Source organism: Pseudorasbora parva, chromosome 17 (assembly GCF_024679245.1).
Source record: "Pseudorasbora parva isolate DD20220531a chromosome 17, ASM2467924v1, whole genome shotgun sequence".
NCBI lineage: Eukaryota > Metazoa > Chordata > Actinopteri > Cypriniformes > Gobionidae > Pseudorasbora > Pseudorasbora parva.
This window is the reverse complement of record NC_090188.1, coordinates 8,784,884-8,806,499: the sequence shown is the minus strand read 5'-3', so window position 1 is coordinate 8,806,499 and position 21,616 is coordinate 8,784,884. Positions and strand designations below refer to the sequence as shown.

The following is a 21,616-nucleotide window of genomic DNA, read 5'->3' as shown; positions in this document are numbered from 1 at the left end:
AATGGTAGTGTATAGCAGAAAGTTTTAGACACCGTTGTGACATGAGAAAAAAAAATAGTCTGACGCAGGGTACTTAAAGAGAAATAATACGTTGACTGAACGTGAGATATTTGAGTAATTTCTATGTGTTTACATTGAAAAGTGTACAATACTGAGCTACAATTTGGAAAGCAGAAAGACAAAGAATTAATAGACTTAAATAGTTTTAGTAAATTAAAATATATCCATATTCACTTTTGAAGTGTGTCTTTAGAAGAGTTGTTTTCTTTCAAAAACATTAGGCTAAACAGTACCCTTAAAACGACATCTTTGTACATTGTTTTATTTTTGTTTTTTACCCCTAAAAGGTTGATAGTAATATCGTCGTTCTTTTCACAAGTTTTCCAGAGAGCGCAGTAGGCTAGATGCGGAGCACCACCTTGACTGTGATTAGTGTTCATAACAGCGCCCTGAACATCCCTGCGCTCAGTCAGCAGTGACAGTCAATCACAGCAAACGCTGGAAGGTCTCTTGTGGATTCAGGAGGAACTTTTACGCATTTTTCTGGATGTAGGTGAAATTTTTTTAAGCGAGACGAGTTCAACCTTACTGACACACTGAACTACAACCACTGGTCGACTGCCCTGATTCCTTCTGGACGGGCTGCTGAACTGGGTCACTGACCTTCAAGCGTTTCAGTCATCATGCTGGAAATTCACTTAGAACAGAAATGAATACTTTTAATGAAACATCGACTGAGACTAACCTGGATAAGTATAACTATATTTTCGCCGATGAGACACGTCAGTAAAGTTGGTTTTATATTCGCACATTCACACATTCGCGTTCAATAACTATCTCAATAAATGTGCAATAAATTAATGTTTGCAAATGGTAAACAGCGATATGATATTGTGAAGCAATGATTGTCAACCCACACCACTTTTCAAAACTGAAAAAAATGTACAAGTATTATTTTAAAGGCATTCTTACTTGCGAATGTCCACTGAATGTACAATGTAGCGTGGAAAACCAGTTAGGGACCGTGTACAAAGTTTATTTTTTTTTTCATTGTGTGCAAACAGATAGGCTAATTACATTTTAGCTGGCTACAGATGAACCTACCAGCAAATATAACGCACATTATAATGCTATATATTTTACTTTAGAAACAATAAAAAATGCATTATAATGATGGTGTTTAGAAAGCTGTTTAGGAAATTAAAAAGAATGAACAGTTACATTAACTGTAATTTTATATCCAGTCATGTGGAAATCCATCTGTAATCTGTGCTATAACTATCTGGGCAGCGGTGACGTGTCAGCTGAGTTTGGTGATGGTACAGTGAATTACAGTAAAGTTATTGAATATTTTTCATTATGAAAATTCATAAAAAATACGATTTATTATTCTTTTTCGAAAACAACTGCTGTGCTATAACTATCTGGCCAGCGGTGACGTGTCAGCTGAGTTTGGTGATGGTACAGTAAATTACAGTAAAGTTATTAAATATTGTTCATTATGAAAATTCATAACAAATACGATTTATTATTATATTCCCAAAACAACTGCTGTGCTATAACTATCTTGCCAGTGGTGATGTGTCAGCTGAGTTTGGTGATGGTACAGTGAATTACAGTGAAGTTATTGAATATTGTTCATTATGAAAATTCATAAAAAATATGATTTATTATTATTTTCCCAAAACAACTGCTGTGCTATAACTATCTGGGCAGCGGCGACGTGTCAGCTGAGTTTGGTGATGGTACAGTGAATTACAGTAAAGTTATTGAATATTTTTCATTATGAAAATTCATAAAAAATACGATTTATTATTCTTTTTCGAAAACAACTGCTGTGCTATAACTATCTGGCCAGCGGTGACGTGTCAGCTGAGTTTGGTGATGGTACAGTAAATTACAGTAAAGTTATTAAATATTTTTCATTATGAAAATTCATAAAAAATACGATTTATTATTATATTCCCAAAACAACTGCTGTGCTATAACTATCTTGCCAGTGGTGACGTGTCAGCTGAGTTTGGTGATGGTACAGTGAATTACAGTGAAGTTATTGAATATTGTTCATTATGAAAATTCATAAAAAATATGATTTATTATTATTTTCCCAAAACAACTGCTGTGCTATAACTATCTGGGCAGCGGCGACGTGTCAGCTGAGTTTGGTGATGGTACAGTAAATTACAGTGAAGTTATTGAATATTGTTCATTATGAAAATTCATAAAAAATACGATTTATTATTCTTTTTCGAAAACAACTGCTGTGCTATAACTATCTTGCCAGCGGTGACGTGTCAGCTGAGTTTGGTGATGGTACAGTAAATTACAGTAAAGTTATTGAATATTGTTCATTATGAAAATTAATAAAAAATACGATTTATTATTCTTTTTCCAAAATAACTGCTGTGCTATAACTATCTGGCCAGCGGTGACGTGTCAGCTGAGTTTGGTGATGGTACAGTGAATTACAGTAAAGTTATTGAATATTGTTCATTATGAAAATTCATAAAAAATATGATTTATTATTCTTTTTCAAAAACAACTGCTGTGCTATAACTATCTTGCCAGTGGTGACGTGTCAGCTGAGTTTGGTGATGGTACAGTAAATTACAGTAAAGTTATTGAATATTGTTCATTATGAAAATTCATAAAAAATACGATTTATTATTCTTTTTCGAAAACAACTGCTGTGCTATAACTATCTTGCCAGCGGTGACGTGTCAGCTGAGTTTGGTGATGGTACAGTAAATTACAGTAAAGTTATTGAATATTGTTCATTATGAAAATTAATAAAAAATACGATTTATTATTCTTTTTCCAAAATAACTGCTGTGCTATAACTATCTGGCCAGCGGTGACGTGTCAGCTGAGTTTGGTGATGGTACAGTGAATTACAGTAAAGTTATTGAATATTGTTCATTATGAAAATTCATAAAAAATATGATTTATTATTCTTTTTCAAAAACAACTGCTGTGCTATAACTATCTTGCCAGTGGTGACGTGTCAGCTGAGTTTGGTGATGGTACAGTGAATTACAGTAAAGTTATTGAATATTGTTCATTATGAAAATTCATAAAAAATATGATTTATTATTATTTTCCCAAAACAACTGCTGTGCTATAACTATCTGGGCAGCGGCGACGTGTCAGCTGAGTTTGGTGATGGTACAGTAAATTACAGTAAAGTTATTGAATTTTGTTCATAAAAATGTATGATTTGTAAATGTGTTATAAGCTATTGTAGCAAATATGTAGTAACGCTTTTGGGGTTTTGCACTTTTTTTTAACTATTTGTACTATTTTAACAAGTAAGGTATAATTTTTTATTTTTTAAAATTAATTTTCATAAAGAATATTATTCAATAACTTCACTGTAATTTACTGTACCATCACCAAACTCAGCTGACAAGTCGCCCAAAAAACCCCAAAAGCGTTACTACATATTTGCTACAAGAGCTTATAACACATTTACAAATCATACATTTTTATGAACAAAATTCAATAACTTTACTGTAATTCACTGTACCATCACCAAACTCAGCTGACATGTCACCGCTGGCCAGATAGTTATAGCACAGCAGTTGTTTTCGAAAAAGAATAATAAATCATATTTTTTATGAATTTTCATAATGAATAACAGTCAATAACTTCACTGTAATTTACTGTACCATCACCAAACTCAGCTGACACGTCACCGCTGCCCAGATAACTATAGCACAGCAGTTGTTTTCGAAAAAGAATAATAAATCATATTTTTTATGAATTTTCATAATGAATAACAGTCAATAACTTCACTGTAATTCACTGTACCATCACCAAACTAAGCTGACACGTCGCCGCTGGCCAGATAGTTATAGCACAGCAGTTGTTTTGGGGAAATAATAATAAATCGTATTTTTTATGAATTTTCATAATGAACAATATTCAATAACTTTACTGTAATTTACTGTACCATCACCAAACTAAGCTGACACGTCACCGCTGGCCAGATAACTATAGCACAGCAGTTGTTTTGGGAAAATAATAATAAATCGTATTTTTTATGAATTTTCATAATGAACAATATTCAATAACTTTACTGTAATTCACTGTACCATCACCAAACTCAGCTGACACGTCGCCGCTGGCCAGATAGTTATAGCACAGCAGTTGTTTTGGGAAAATAATAATAAATCGTATTTTTTATGAATTTTCATAATGAACAATATTCAATAACTTTACTGTAATTGACTGTACCTTCACCAAACTCAGCTGACACGTCGCCGCTGGCCAGATAGTTAAAGCACAGCAGTTGTTTTTGAAAAAGAATATTGAATCATATTTTTTATGATTTTTTCATAATGAACAATATTCAAAAACTTCACTGTAATTCACTGTACCATCACCAAACTAAGCTGACACGTCGCCGCTGTAGTGTAATGGCTTAGCTGGTAAACATTTGCACCCTTTGCATTAAGTACAGCTCTTATATTGCACTCAATTGTCTGAAAAGGGTGATAAAGCATTGCAATTGTTCAATTTATTTCAATTAGTAGCCTACATACAATGGAAATATGTATTGATCTTTAATTTTTATATTATATTTTATTCCTTTCATATTTATTTATATTGAAACACTAAACAGTATGCAGAGTAATATTCTCTGTACCTATTACTTAGAGAAACCACATGTTATCAGTATGTTTAGAAAAACTTTTGGATTAGAGTTAGCTCCAACCTCTGCGTGTGTGTTATTTCTCTGGTGTGTTTTGTGTGTGTGCTGAATGCTCAGTGCAGGTCCAGTAGCCTATTGGAGATTTTTGCAGACAATGACAGGAATGAAGACTTCTTTCTGCGACTATACAGATTATTTCTATTAAGTGTAATAAATGTGCTATTAAATATAATTAAATCTAGAGTTTTTTTAAAAGTTTAATTTGATTGTTATGAAAATGCACAGATACAGTGGGTACGGAAAGTATTCAGCCCCTCTTAAATGTTTGTCACGGGTACAGAGCGTGACTGTGACTGAAGTGAAGGGCAGGTGGACAGGTGAATCAGGTCTTGGTGAGGGATGTGGGAATCGTTGGAGAGATTGCTGGATATAGACAATGGACAGTTCGCTGGAGACACCATGTATTCTAACTCCTCAATCTCTACCTTGTCTTCATCCCAATCCTTTCTCTTGTCCTGGTACTCATCTTCCTCTCCATCATATGCAGGCATTTTTCTGACTTTCTTTGTGTTGCTTTAAATTGTTCCTTTTTTACACAAGATCAGCCCAAAGATGCCTGTGTTAACTGTATATGGTCATATGAATGAAAGAACATCAACACCTGAACAATTTCTAGATGAAAATCAGAAAATCTGATTCATAAAATTATATATTTGCAAACCTTCAATCAGCTGTTTCTCAGTATGAAATAATAAAATGCAGGGGATATATTTGTGTTTCAATTCACAATATGGACAGCTGTCTATCTTGACTTTAGCCTGTAAGGTTAGGTTTAGAACATGCTGTTATCTGGTCTGACAATCAGTGTTAAAGCACTGGGACATTTGGCAGTAAAAATCCATTGGTGTGGTCTTGGTTGAGCTTGTGTGCAAAAAAAGTTTAAGCATTTTAAATTTTTGTTAACTATATGCATTTTGTGTCAAAGCAACAAGAAATGTGTTATTTATATAGCCCACACAGGCAGATGTTTTGCTAACTGGGTTAAGATTTTAGGAAATTTGTTAAATGTATTGTCATAGCAAATGTAAAAAACTGTAACTCAGGTACTGTCCATTTCTTCTGATCATCTTTGAGATGGTTCTACACTGTCATTTGAGTCCAGCTGTGTTTGATTGGACTTTATTAGGAAAGCCTGTAAATAAAAAAAAACTGTAAATGATTTTAGCAAATTACTGAAATATAACAGAGTGAAAAATGTAAGGGGGGGGGGGGGGGGGGGGTCTGAATACTTTCCGTACCCACTGTATATTACTTATGTTTCTAAGCAAGCAGATCTCGTTCCTCATTGACTATCGTGTTTCATCATGACTATCACCATCATGTTTTCACAACTATGGCAGTCTATGGGGCCCAAGATCTGCTTAGTTACAAATATTCTTCCAAATCACTTTCTTTCTTTTCAACAGAATAAAAATTAAAACCACATAACATATTTTAACAAATCCTTACGTAATGTTCTACTAAAGAGGAGAAATAAGTGACATGAATAATATATATATATACACAGTCCCTGACAAAAGTCTTGTCGCTTGTGTACAAATTGACCTAAAGTGCCGCTGAAATATATTTCTAATCAAGATTTGTTTTACAAGAAATGGTTCGTTTTAATCCCACCAGCTTTTGTGATAATGTTTCAGTGAAAAACTAAACTTTAAAAAAGTATTCTAATATTCACAGCTTGGTAAAGCCCATTGAGTCAATTTTTGCAAAGACTTGTGTTGTCACCTTGTCATATGAGCTTCACCTGTGACTAATAATGGATCAATTAGGTCTCAAGTGTGTATAAAAAGAACCCCAGTACAATAGACCTTCACATCAACTGCAACTGGACCTCTGCAAACATGCCTAAGATTCACCCTGAGACTAAAGTTTTGATTATCAAGAGGCTGAAGACCAGATCCACTGCTGATGTGGCAGACACCTTCAATGTGTCTCAGCGTCAAGTGCAGAGGATAAAAAAAAGATTTGAAGAGACTGGAGATGTTTTTGACAAGCCCAGGTCAGGCAGACCCCACAAGACAACTGCTCAAGAGGACCGTTTGTTGGCTCGAAAATCCAAGGCCAGCCCATTTTCCACTGCAGCAGAGCTCCACGAGACCTGGTCACCTGAAGTCCCTGTGTCAACCAGAACAGTTTGTCGGATTCTGTCTCGAAATGGCCTCCATGGTCGAATCAGTGCCCAGAAGCCAGCACTAAAAAAAAGACAATTGAAAAACCGTGTGGCATTTGCCAAGGCCCACAGCCTGCTAAAAGGATGGACGCTGGAAAAGTGGCAGAAGGTGGATTTTTCAGATGAATCTTCTGTTGAATTACACCACAGTCGCCGCAAATATTGCAGGAGACCTACTGGTGCCCGAATGGATCCAAGATTCACCCAGAAAACAGTGAAGTTTGGTGGAGGAAAAATCATGGTCTGGGGTTACATCCAGTATGGGGGTGTGCGAGAGATCTGCAGGGTGGAAGGCAACATCAATAGTCTAAAATACCAAGAAATCTTAGCTACCTCTTATATTCCCAACCATAAAAAAGGCCAAATTCTGCAGCAGGACGGTGCTCCATCGCATACTTCCATCTCCACATCCAAGTTCCTCAAGGCGAAGAAGATCAAGATGCTCCAGGATTGGCCAGCCCAGTCACCAGACATGAACATCATTGAGCATATGTGGGGTAGGATGAAAGAGGACGCATGGAAGACGAAACCAAAGAATATTGATGAACTCTGGGAGGCATGCAAGACTGCTTTCTTAGCTATTCCTGATGACTTCATCAATAAATTGTATGAATCCTTGCCAAACCGCATGGATGCAGTCCTTCAAGCTCATGGAAGTCATACAAGATATTACATTTGGATCTCACAGCACCACAACTTAATTTGCTGACATATTTTTGTATTTGCAGTAAATTTGTTCAATTTCTGTATAGGCGACAACTTTTGTCTTGCCAAAATTTGACCTTTCTGTCTTGATTAAATGATAAATATTTATTTCAGTGCATTAAACATCATTTGGGAGGGTTTTAGCTTTTCATATGAGCCATTTCTAACACCAATGAATTAATTAAAAGTCAGGTTAATATCAGGTATTTCTAGAAAATAGACAAGCGACAAGACTTTTGTCAGGGACTGTATATATATATATATATATATATATATATATATATATATATATATATATATATATATATATATATATATATATATATATATATATATATATATTTCCCCACTGAACAATCTTTAATATTTATAACAACAGCAAATCTATTTATTTGTATAAATCATGCAGGTCACTCTTTAGGTTTTTTTTTTTTAATATTTTTTTTGAGTATTTCAAGTATAGGAATAGAAACAAATTTTAACAACAACATAAATGGAGCAAAAAAAGAACAGAAAATGCAAAACTAAATGCATCAAGAGCCAGGGATAATATAAATTACATTATATAAAACATCTCAAGAGGCACTTATTAAAAATCAGGCAAAATGTCACAAAACATACAGTCACATGTAAATTGTAGGGAAAAAAAAAAATATATTTATATAATATATATATATATATATATATATATATATATATATATATATATATATATATATATATATATATATATATATATATATATATATATATATATATTAAAAGATGTACACAATATTATGCATTATAAGGCTTTAACATTGCTGGAGGTATTGTATCCAAGTCAAGTAATACTTATAGACAAAAAATAAAATGGCTATTTATGTATAACAAATTATCTAGTAAAATAAATAGATTTATTAGAAAATATTTATTCAAAATATAAATTTTATAACATTATAAAAACAAAACATCCTTCTACAACCAAGTAAAAATGTATGAAAGAATAAATAAACAGTATTTCTGACCAAACAGTGTTACATGGAAAGAGATGAGGTAAACATGTAGCTAATTTGAGTTTTTTTTTTAAAATGATATTATGTCTATCTATTCAATACATCAAAAAACAGGAGTAACTGTTATAATAGACTGCAGTAGGAGTGAACAAGGAATAAAATATTTAATTTGCTTTCTGACTAAAACGGGATTAATGACACTAATATGATGATTGAAGTATATGGGAAATACGTAGAACCAGAAGATGGCAGTATTGCAAGATCAAGGATGCCAGCTGCCGTTACAACCCGAAGAAGATACGTAATTTGTAGATGGTCCCTAAAAAACCCAACTCTCCATAGAGGGAAGCGTGTTTATCTGCTTTAGAAAGACGTCGAGTTCTACAGAAACATGTGTTGTAGCATGTTCTCATAATAATCAATAATGATAAATAACCGAAGTTTGCCTTTTTTAATAAAGATTCATGAAGTTATTGAACGCGGAAGTTTGAATGTGCGAATATAAAACCAACTTTACTGACGTCGATGAGACTTATAAACTCCTGACGTTCACCATCGGATCTATCGGTGTCCTGGGCTTCTGTAATAACATCATCGTCATTATTCTCTACTTCAGATTCAAGAGACTCCGAACACCAACTAATTTGTTAATAGTGAATATAAGCGTCAGCGATCTGCTGGTGTCCCTTACTGGAGTAAATTTCACATTCGTCTCGTGCGTAAAGAGAGAATGGGTCTTTAATTCTGCCACATGTGTTTGGGATGGATTCAGCAACAGTTTATTCGGTCAGTTCTTCTGTCTTTAATCCCTCATGTGTCGACATTGTCACATGAATAAGTTTTCATACTTTGAATTAATTTCATTATTTTTCTCTCCCTTCAATGTTTACTTCATCACTTATTATAGCCTATGCGTTCCGTTTCTTAACGGGATTTGGTCTATTCTTGTTTTATATTGTAGCTTGTCTGATATCTGAAAACTTTATTTTTAAATGTGTTTTGGTCAGTTGTAACAGTCCCTCTCATATTAAGTAATTTAACGAAGACTGCTGTGTTTACCCAGTTTAAAACGGGTTTTAAACGTCGCGGCGTTGTATTTTATACTTGGATACGTTTTAAAAACGTTATAGAAATCAGATATAAGCATTTATTAAATATAAGCAAAAGCAAATTATTTAAACAGCATCTTGAACATACCTGCGTAGGTTTACTACGGAAACCAAACAGGACCAAACTGCAGCTAGGCTTTAAAAGAGCGCGTGACCAGTTAACGTACAATAAATAAATAATAACCTACCACATTTATTAGTGGGATGCTATTTACCACAAGTACAAGGCATTAAGTAAATCGTAAGTAAGTTCTTTATATACATTTTTTAAATATATATTATTGTTATGTTATGTGACTGGACCTATTTTTTTCATGATTTTTTTACGGTCTATGGAATGGACAGGAATCACGCGCGACTAAACTCACTGCAGCAGCGCGCGCAGCGAGACGACTGACATGACTTTCTGACAATTAGCCTACCTCGATACAAATGACCCACAGTGGATTAATACAACTCATAGATGTATGTTACCTGTAATATCAATATCATATGATAAATATAATATACACGAGCCCGTTAATTGATAACATGTTGACAGTTTGAGATATTGTTGAACTGCATGGGCTATAATATGGTTTAATAGGTGAATCTCACAAAATCTGTCAAGAACATGTCCAGATCATATTTCACCCCAAAAAAACATAAATATTAACACAATTTACAAATTAATTAAAAAAATAATATTGTTATATTGTTATTATTTATTATAAAATGTTACTTTAAGTCCATGATAAATAATTTATACAGCATAGTATTTCTTTTACTGCTTTTAATTATTTATTTATTTTAATCATCATCTCCAGGCAAGATGATGCTTGTGAATGGTTTATAGACCATGCATTGAACATGTTGACATAAAATTAACATAAAATTAATTTGGATACATTTGATCTTGTAAGAATTTGATGAGAAATGGTAATATTGATATCTGTTGGTAAGAGCTCAGTAAATCAAAGGACAGTTTGATATATTGTGGAGATATCTTTTTCAACTTCAAAAGACATGTGTGACTGGGTCTTTTTCTTAGGATAAAAATCTCTGCACTGTCAGAAAAAAAGGTACATTGCTGTCACTGGGGCGGTACCCTAAGGTACAAAACCGAAAAGGTACTAATATGTACCTTTAAGGTACTAATTTGCACTCTTAAGGTACTGATATTTACCATTTAGGGATGAGTAAGGTACAAAGATGTACCTTTTCACTTTTGTACCTTAGGGTACCGCCCCAGTGACAGCACTGTACCTTTTTTTTCTGAGAGTGTGGGGCAGGCAACTATAACACAATTCTCTGTCATTTTGTCTTTTCTACACCAAATTATCATAATCTGACTCATCTGATGCAATCTTATTCAAGTAATGAAGGGATTTGTGGAGCATGAATAAAATTAAAGGAACTGTAACATTGTACATTATATCAGATATTGCCACAGCTTCATGGTCATAAGAGCACTTATGCTTCATCATTTCATATCGTTTACAACGGAAAGCAAAGACACAGCTCTAAGCGTTTGTAAACAACTGTGACACATTTATTAAAATAAAAGTCCATCTGGCACAGGGAAAGATAAAGTCGAATAGAGTCAGATAATGACACTTTAATGGACCAGAAATAACCGGCAGAATATTAACAACGCATCTGTGAGGATATGCTTTGAGGAGAGCTTTGTAATCTCATTTCTGAAAGATAGATAGTCATTTTATGCACCTGAGCCCCCAAGGTCACACCTCATGTTATTCTAAGTTCAAAGACTATCATCACACAAAATTGCTTCAGTACTGCCTCACTTGACACATTTAGATGTAAAATCGTCTCTCTTTTATGCTTCCACTGTTGTTTGTACAGACATTGACTATGACCTCCATTTTTGCTCCCTTGTGAATTGACTCATTTAACTAAAAACAGTTTTGATGAGATGCAGCTAATCCTGCGTCATATTCCACATCAAAACTACCAAGCACAGTTCTATGTGATGTAAAAAGAGGCATGTGTGAATACTTCTGACAGCTGAGAGGAGACATGCTAGTGCTGCCTCCTGTGTCCCCGCCGGCCTGCATCTGTCAGAGGACTGTGGATATCTGGGTAATTGGGGGAATGTGTCTGTGAGTCTCTTGCCAGAGTAGTCTCTGTGGATACTGCTGTGCTGAGATACAGTTGTTTACCTTGAAAAGTGTTTGCTTCGAAAAGTGAAATGATGCCAATTACTATAAACCATCATCTGCTGAATTTAGGCCTGTATCCTGGGAGCTTGATTTCTGTAAAAGAGACAGTAAAATGAACATTGTTTAGTATTTATTTGTGTAACACTTTTTACATAGCAACATATTGTTTAAAATATATTGATATCTTAATATATGGGTTAATAATCTGTCACAAAATCTGTCAAGAACATGAAAGAAACATCTATCTATCCATCCATCCATCCATCCATCCAGGTCAACTGTCTCTTTATCTGTCTTCTCGTCCTTTAAGGTATCGTGTCCATCATGACTCTCTCCGGACTGGCGTATGAGCGCTACATCCGTGTGGTTCATGCCAAGGTCATTGATTTCCCCTGGGCCTGGAGGGCCATCACACACATCTGGCTGTACTCTTTGGCCTGGACTGGAGCTCCTCTCCTGGGATGGAATCGCTACACGCTGGAAGTCCACCAGTTAGGCTGCTCTCTCGACTGGGCTTCTAAAGATCCTAACGATGCTTCCTTCATTCTCTTCTTTCTCCTCGGATGCTTCTTTGTCCCTGTGGGTGTCATGGCCTACTGTTATGGAAACATCTTGTATACAGTGAAAATGGTAAGGCAAAACCTTTTATTTTAATTATGTGTACCACAGACAAAAAAAAATTGTAACCTAAACATTATAATGTCTAAATTAACTTGTGTTATTCAAGTCAGAAATAGTATTTAATATCGCTAAATCCACTTAAACACATTTATACCAACAAAATGTATTTTTATGGGTCAAAGCTATTTGAGGGAACAATTGCAGGTTACCAATTTTTACAGTGCAGTGTGCTTATGCTGCTTGAAGCTATATTTATATTATCTTATTTTACCATTGTTACAAGAGCAGTAGTCGCCAACTTTCTGCAGAGTCATAGCTACAGACCTCCAAACTTTGTATGGCCTTCAGATTTGCCCAAGAACCGTGTGTCGAGAGCTTCATGCACTCTAAAAAATGCTGGGTTAAAACCACCCAAGTTGGGTTGAAAATAGACAAACCCAGAAATTGGGTTGTTTGAACCCAGTGAATGGACCCATTCAAACAAACCAATTTCTGGGTTTGTCCATTTTCAACCCAACTTGGGTGGTTTTATCCCAGCATTTTTTAGAGTTTGGAATGGCCGAGATTCTGCATCCAAGTTTTAGTGCAGTTCAAAGCATTGGATGCAGTGGTGTAAAGCATGCTGCCACTGGACTCTAGAGCAGTGGAGACGTGTTCTCTGGAGTGACAAATCACGCTTCTCTGTCTGCAAATCCGATGGATGAGTCTGGGTTTGGTGGTTGCCAGGAGAATGGTAGGTACTTGCCAGACTGCATTGTACCAAGTGTAAAGTTTGTTGGAGGGAAGAATATGGTGTGGGGTTGTTTTTCAGGGTTTGGGCTTGGCCCCTTAGTCAAAAAACACACTCCTAAACCTTGTGGAAAGCCTTCCCAGAAGAGTTAAAGCTAACTCACAATAAGGCAATAAGGTCAGCTGCAAAAATAACCCATTACATTACTTTTTAGTGCTAATTTAGTGCTAAAATTCAATGTTTTTCTCACTGTCACTGTTTTTCTGTTTTTAACCTTCATCATTGTCTATTGTTCTTTTATAAACACACTGTCAAGGTGCTGTGTTGATCAGTGTATGGGGCGACTCACTTTGTATGAGGGGATATTTCAACTAAAAGCCTATTGTCTAAACGTGCTTTCAAACAATAAGCAGAGATGATGATTGTGTACGTGAATAGCTTCTGGTTTTCATCAGCACAGTTCCTGTGAATCAGATTTTATCAGGTGTGCCGTCCCAGGTGGGGGTGAGCAGGACGGCAGTAAAATGATATGCAAGTAATTGTGTGCTAACCATAGTGTGTACTTTTGATGTTGAAATACTTTGTCTTACCTCAGCTTTATGTACATAGACAGCCACAAGTAAGCCATTTGTAGGTTGAGAAAAACACGGAATTTCGCTCCAAGCTTTTTAATGCTTTTCATAAAGCATTAAAAAGTTTGGAGCGAAATTCTGTGTTTTTCTGAACAATGGAAGACTGCATAAATATATATTTATATATGCGATAGTTATATATGGATCATTGTGTGTGAGATCAAGCAATCAATCAGAAAATGTAAAACTGCTGAATCAATTAAACAAACCACAACAACCTGTAGCTCATACGCCACAAAGAGATGATGAGCAGCAGACTATGCACCAGCACAACACAGAAAATTGCATTTTGATTTAATCCATGAATTTTATTGATTTGAGGGGAACAAACAACAGCTCAGTTGTGAAGTGGCATCAGTGTATGCAGCCGCACTGATAACTGTCCTCATGAAGTCCAACACCACTGAGATGAAGAAAATAAAAACCTGGCAGCACCTTTAATAATTGAGATACTTTAACATGGTTTTGGAAACTTCATAGGGTGCATTGTTTACAGACTGCAGAAAGCAAGTCAATACTAAAAGTGAAACCCTTAAGGCACAATACCAGATGAGCTCCCCTTGAAAGTACATAAGCACATTGTGGTTTTCTCCAAGATCAACCCCAGAATGCACAGCAGGGGATTCTTAATCGTCCAGACTGCTTCTTTTCATTTGCTATTTCATCTTCTCTCTGTAAATCCCAAAGAGAGGATTACAAAGGGCTCTGAGGGTTTTTTTTCCATGACTGCACCTTTAGTGTGCTTGACCTTTGAGGAACATGCTGCCGTGTTGTACAGAACAGCTCCTCACGTCATGATTATTCTGTTCTGTATGAGTAACCATGGTTTATACCAACACCTCCCTGATTAAATGATTAAGGGAATCAATAAACGCATTAATGAATCAGTCAATCAGCAAATGCATTAATGAATCAGTGAATCAATAATTAAATTAATGAATTAGTCAAATGGTAGATAGATAGATATTCAAATTGAGAGATACCATAATTGTATACATATATTTATTTATTTATCATGAACTAGTTAAATAAAAGCTAAGGTAAAAGTTATATCTGGGTTTGGAAAGCCATCTTCAGATTGATTCAATTATTTCAGGAGAAAATTGTCCAGCTGTTCACATCAACTCCATTGCGTTCCCAAGTGGTGACCCAGTTCTGTTTTAGCTGCACAACGGCAGGAGCTATGAGAGATGCTTGGATAGATATACAATCAAACTCAGCTATTTTTGATTGCTGTTCTTGCAGCTGTGTGATGATAATAAGTGCATCATCATGAAGATCATGTGGAATAATCATATATTATGTGCCATCTGTTGTTGGGACACATTAAGTGATGTGAGTTACGTCATCAGATTACTTTTTTCAAGTAACAAATAAAGTAGCGTATTACCTTTATTTTAAATTGTAAAATGTGAATCAGTTGTTCTTAAAATGCTTGTAAAATCTATGCCAGGCTTGTGCACAATTCAGAATTGAATTGAGAATGACTCCCAATTTCCAATTAAATTCTTGAATTAGAATTGATGTCAAAAACATGATATAGAATTACAATTCAAATTTGAATAAATTAAAGGAAGCAGAATTTAAATTCAAGAAAGATTCAAAGAAATTCATTAACTTAAAAAAATTGTTGGTTTAACTTAAAAAAGTAAGTAACCTGGTTGCCTTACAATTTTGAGTTTATTGAAATTAAAAATTTGAATTGATACAATGAAGCTAATTAGTTTAATAAATAGAAACTCAAAATATTATTGTATATGAAACCACATACATTTTTTTGATAAATCATGAAAATAGCACAATTTGGCTGCGTCAACACAAAACACACACAATTACCCGATACACTTTTAATAATACAACATTTTTTATTAATATTTGAATAAAGGTTGTTGATTCTCAAAAAAATGTCATTGTATTGACTCAAATTTTTAATTTCAATGAACTCATTCATTTTCAATGAATTCATTTCAATGAATTTTAAGGCAACCACGCAGGTAACTTTTTTTAAAATATTTTTTTACAGTGTATATACATCTTGCCAGCTTCATCTGCACCTGTTAATCTTTAGTGTTGCAGGAAAGATCTTCAGAGCAGAACGGTGCAGACTCAATGATAAAACATTTGAAGAGCTATTGGGAATTAGATGCTTCAGTGTTGCTCAGTGAGTTTTGCACTGGAATAAATGATAACTGCATTTACAACAACTTTGTGTCATTTTGGGAACAAAACTAATTAAACAACATTGAGGGGGTCATTGATTTCAATTGATCGTTATTTAGAACAAAATGTAGGGTTGAGGAGTGATACACTGTAAAATATAATCATGGGTCTTGTAATTTTCACCAATAAAAAATGAAGGTGATAATTAAAAATAGTGTGTATTTTTTCTTAAGAAAATTGTGGTTCAGTGTTGTATAGAAATAAAACCAAGATATTTGCTCTCTCCAATTGCATTTCCAAAGTAATGCAACTTTCCTAACACTGAATGCATGTGAGATTCAACACATTCTTTCTGTTGTGTAACTGTGTGGAATTTCTTAGAATTTTCATGAATTTAATTCCACTTCCTGTCATTCAAATTCAACTTCCTGTGGGCGGAGTCAATTGAATTGAATTGAATTTTGCACAAGCCTGATCTATTCTATTACTTCTTTACCTTTTCTGCTCTCTTAAATATATTTTTTAAAAATCTATTTAAAACATGTATCATTGCACCTCTTACTGTTTTTAAATTGTATTATTTTTAATGGTGTTAGATTTGCCAGAATATAGTTTGCTTGTCCCCAATACCTTTAACTTTAAAAAATCTAATTTCCAAATAATGTTTATTAATTAATTCATGGAATTACATACATACAAAACATTCTGGAAATCCCAAAAAACCCAAATTGGGAACCATATGGGAAAGTAAGGGGAACATACTGTGTTTGCTGGGGCATTTGCTTGTCCCATTCTACATTTACCATCATGCCAACATTTTTTAAAGAACAAATGTTATTTTCTGAATTTTTTTTACATCTGAGAATGGCTTTATCATAACCAAAGTAGTTGTCTTTACCAAACTAGGCTGCGTTTCCCAAAAGCATCATGAATTGCTTGTAGAGATTCTTGGTGGCAATGGTCTTCACGATCAACTTGGGCTTACAAGGCTTTTGAGGAACAGCCCTGGTCAGTGTCTGAGATTTGAATTGAACAAACATCTTTTTAATTATTTACTAGCAAGTCCAAGGCTCTCAAAACATTGAAAAATGTCACTACCATCACACACAATATAAAAAATGTAAGGCTGAAGGTCATGACCTGATCTTTTTCTCGGATGTGCTTTACCAAATGAAACACCTTTATGACAAAATGTCTTCTGTTCTCTTCCTATAGCTGCGCTCTCTCCAAGATCTGCAGACGGTTCAGACGATTAAGATTCTGCGATATGAGAAGAAAGTGGCAGTGATGTTCCTGATGATGATTTCTTGTTTCCTGGTGTGCTGGACGCCCTATGCTGTGGTCTCCATGATGGAGGCCTTTGGCAGGAAGAGTGTCGTCTCCCCCGCGGTTGCCATCATTCCCTCTCTCTTTGCCAAATCCAGCACTGCCTATAACCCCGTCATCTACGCCTTCATGAGCAGAAAGGTCAGCAGGTGTCACATGGTTCTGATGGAGGGACATTTAGTGAGGGCTTAAGTCAACATACGGGTGATTCTGCTCTGGGGAAAAAAAGATTTACTGCAAAGAATTTACTGTTCAAATTGCTTACTTAAAATGAGCTAAAGCAACACATTTGTTATACATTTTGTCCAAACTTAATTTGATTGTGTTCAATCCACTTAAATATAAGTCAATTTGAAGTCAAACTTAATCTGTTTTTGTTGTGTTACATGAATGATTTGCGTGGCATTAACTGAAACTGGCTTGTTAGTTCACAGCACGCTTTGCATATGGCTAAATCAAGAGAGTAAATGTTATTTTACACGTAAAAGTGCTTTTTTAAATGTATTTTTGTGCAAAATGAGAAACGGGGAGACTTGATTGTGTTTAATATTCAATTATGTTTTATTAGAATCATTGATCTAATCTCCTACTTAATGTACTGTTTCATTTTGTGCAGTGCATTTTGATGAATGTATTTCCTCTTTCTGATTTTGGTCAGTTTCGCAGGTGCATGTTACAGATGCTTTGTTCTCGCTTGGCCAGTCTGCAGCACACCATTAAGGACCGCCCGCTGTCCCGAATCGAACATCCTGTACGTCCCATCGTGATGTCACATAGACGCGCCGACCGGCCCAAAAAGAGAGTGACCTTCAATTCTTCCTCCATTGTATTCATCATCGCTAGCAATGACACTCATCCTCTGGACATCACCTCCAAATGCAATGATGAACCAGACATCAATGCAATTCAGGTTCGACCCCTTTGACATTTAGCGTGAATATATTTTAAGAGTGGCATTGAAGTTCATTAACATCACGCTAATTCAAAGTGTATTATATGCTGCAGATACAGCAACATCTCTTTTCATTAACAAGGAAACAAGGATTTCTTTATGCAGCATTAACTGACTTTTGTGTTCCAATCAGGACTTATGCGAATTATGTCAATTGTATCTGCTGTAAGTGTACTTTATGAAAATGACTTTGAGTTGTCTTTGATCGATTATACCTCCTCCATCTCTTCTGACACTAAAACTTTCACCTTCACCCAGTTCCATGGGATGGTGAGATATCCAGCAGCTTAGATCGCACAGTTCGTGAGCAGAATAAATTAGTGTGTGTGCTCAGATAGATTAGAAACACAGTGTTCATACAAGGACTCTCCTGGAGGACGGGACGTTTGGTTAAAGGATGTGGCACCTCATCCAGACTGTCATTCAGATCCGCAGTGCCCTCTGGAGGATACAAACTTTGAAAACAATGGAAGCATTTACCACTATTTCTACTGCTCAATTTTAAGATAAGGGCTTTGAACAGTCCCCTAAGTATTAAACGTTGGTGAGTTTACCTTAAATCGCATTGCTTCTTGAGAAGATGTGTGTTTTTCCTTTTCTATTATGATATCTAATATACTTGTATATCTAATTTACTTAACATTTTTCTTGGCGGGTGAGGAAATGACCAGAATGTCATAGAAACTTCTGGATGGCCTTATTTGACTGGCACTAGTAATTATAACAGAACACCTCAGCAACTGCATGACAACACCTTAGAAACCACCCAGAATAATGCAAAGCACTCACAAACAGGAATATCTAACAGACAGTATATTTCTGAAGAAAAGAAAGGGGGAAAAAGATGAATTGGCTGTAGTTAACAGCATAGAGATAATGGGGCACAACTCATAAAGAAGTCACTTTAAAACCAGGCAGCTTTCTGTTGGACAATCGGCAAATCCACTCGAACAACTTGAACCTGTTGCAAAATCTGGAAAAATATAACTTGAAAGTTCCAAATTGCGAAAATTCTTATTGAAATGACAGGATTTATCCCTTCAGTCCCACTCCAGTCAATAATTTTATCCTTTAAACTCCTCTTTGATCAAAATTGTCCTGACCTGCGGTCAGATTTTTAAAGGAGAGGAAGATTGTGCAATCCTTGGTCCGCTACCTTGGCCGCCAAGGCATTAGTCCAGTGGCACGGGAGAACCCATGAAAACCTATGCACACAGTGGTTGCAGGGTTCTGCCAGCTCATCACAACTAAAGCGGAAAAGCTACCTAATGCCTGACCCCACTGGCATGCGGTTAAAGGGTTCAACCAAAAATTAAAATTCTCTTTACTTACCCTAATGTCGTTCGACACCCGTAAGTCCTCCGTTCATCTTCAGACACAGATGAAGATATTTTTGTTGAAATCCGATGGCTCAGAAAGGCCTTCATTAAAACCGATGTCACAATCATTTTATGAAGCGACGAGAATAGTTTTTGTGCGCAAAAAACAAAAACGAAATAATGACTTATATAGTGATGGGCAGATTTCAAAACAAAGTTTCGAACCGTTATGAATCAGTGTATCGATTCATGATTCAGGATCGCGTGTCAAACTGCTGGAATCACGTGACATTGGGATTCCGAATCACGAATCGATATGCATAACGCTCATAACGTTCAAAACTTTGAAATCAGCCGATCACTATACAAGTCATTATTTAGGGCTTTTTTGCGCACAAAAACAAATTCTTGTCCCTTCATGAAATTATTGTAAACCCATTGCAGTGAGATGGACTTTTTATTGACGTCTTTAGTGCCTTTTATGGGTCTTAAGAGAGGAAATGACATGGGTGTCAATGAAGGCCTGTCTGAGCCATCGGATTTCGATAAAAATCTTCATCTGTGTCTGAAGATTATAGGTCTTTCGGGTGTAGAGCGACATTAGGGTAAGTAATTAATGACAAAATGTTGGTGTTCTCCCCTACACCATGGGGGTCTTTGATTTTGTTTTTTGGTCTTTGATCAACAAAATTACATATTTAAATATTTATTCATTAAAATAAACACACAAAAAAACATTTCATGCTTAATTTAGTATATGACGAGCCATGAATATGCAACTTAGCCCCGCCTCCACTCACTCACATGAGCTCAGAGCCACGCTCGGTCAACTTTTACTAAAGTTACTGTAGTAAACGCTTCACAAAGGTAACGCTCTTAACAACACCGGACATGTTCAGTTTTTACTTGTAGTGTCTGTTCTCTGAATGGACTGATTTTATGAAGATGAACGCGGTGAGAAAGTGATCAGTGATTCAGTAGCGGTGGCTTTGGGAGTGGCCTCGTAGGGCAGCGAAGCATTCTGGGAATTGTTGTCTTTTATCCCCATGAGACAAAAGTCTTTCCTCAGTATAGAAAGCACCAAATTCAAAAATAATTTCACATTTCTACTACATTAATGACCCAGTTTAAATACAGATTCATCTCCCCAGCGCTGAAGTACTCCTTCAATGATATGCTAAATCCGTGATTGGTTACATAGTGATGTAAGAAACACCAGCTATTTCAAACAGAGTTTTTAAGACAACGTCTTTGGTACACTTTGGAGTGAATATATCTTGCAATTATGAGAAACTGTCAGACAAATTGTTTTATTTTTTTTGGTGGAATCAAATTACGCTTCCAGACTTTTTCCAGTTCTAAAACAAAATTAAAATGATTTAAAATAAGACATACTGATACATTTATGTTTGAAAAGGGCAGTTGAATGGCTGAATGCCCGCTTGAGTGGTTCAGAGGCATCTGTTATCTCATTCATGGATTATGTTCTGTGGAGGATTTGTGGGTTAAATGCAACTGAGGATTAGATTTTACATGAAAACCATCAGGACATGAGGACTTAACATTTCTCCCACACTAAAAATAACATAATAGCAATGTGTTTGTGTAAGAAAAATATCCATATATAAAACTTTATAAAGCAAAATATCTAGCTGCCACCAGACCGCCTTCCATATTCAATATACGGAAAAAATGTAACGCCTCTCCCAGTTCAAAATGCTTACGCTACCACATTTTTAAAAATTGAATACAGAAGGTGGTTTTTCAGAAACTAGATACACTCCTGAACAAAATCTTAAGACCAGGGGATTCATTGCAAGTTTTACACATTTCGCACTTGTGGATCGTAACCGGGAGATTCAAGTGCTGATTGAAAATGCCAAAAGAAGAAACAGCAGCAAGAGACAAAAAATAGAGAGTAGGCAATTTATTGAAAACTGCATTTAAACTCAAACAGGCCGTTCATCAGCTGATCAAAAGTTTAAGACCATAGCCTAAAAAGGTCAAATCTGCACAAAAAT

At 35.5% G+C, this 21,616-nt stretch overlaps 1 protein-coding gene across 3 annotated transcripts; it reads left to right on the top strand.

Moving 5' to 3' along the window:
- The first annotated feature begins 439 nt into the window (after positions 1-439).
- opn3 (opsin 3) lies at positions 440-18,836 on the top strand. Of its 3 annotated transcripts, XM_067421861.1 has the most exons (5): positions 440-771; positions 9,108-9,370; positions 12,166-12,485; positions 17,214-17,465; positions 17,983-18,836. In XM_067421861.1, the coding sequence occupies exons 1-5, from the start codon at positions 710-712 to the stop codon at positions 18,247-18,249; spliced, it is 1,164 nt and encodes a 387-aa protein (XP_067277962.1). In that variant the 5' UTR covers positions 440-709; the 3' UTR covers positions 18,250-18,836. The 3 variants fall into 3 exon arrangements, with proteins under 3 accessions (XP_067277962.1, XP_067277960.1, XP_067277961.1); XM_067421859.1 differs by lacking the exon at positions 440-771 and having other exon boundaries at positions 8,656-9,370; XM_067421860.1 differs by lacking the exons at positions 440-771; positions 9,108-9,370 and adding an exon at positions 9,833-9,934.
- Positions 18,837-21,616: the final 2,780 nt, after the last annotated feature.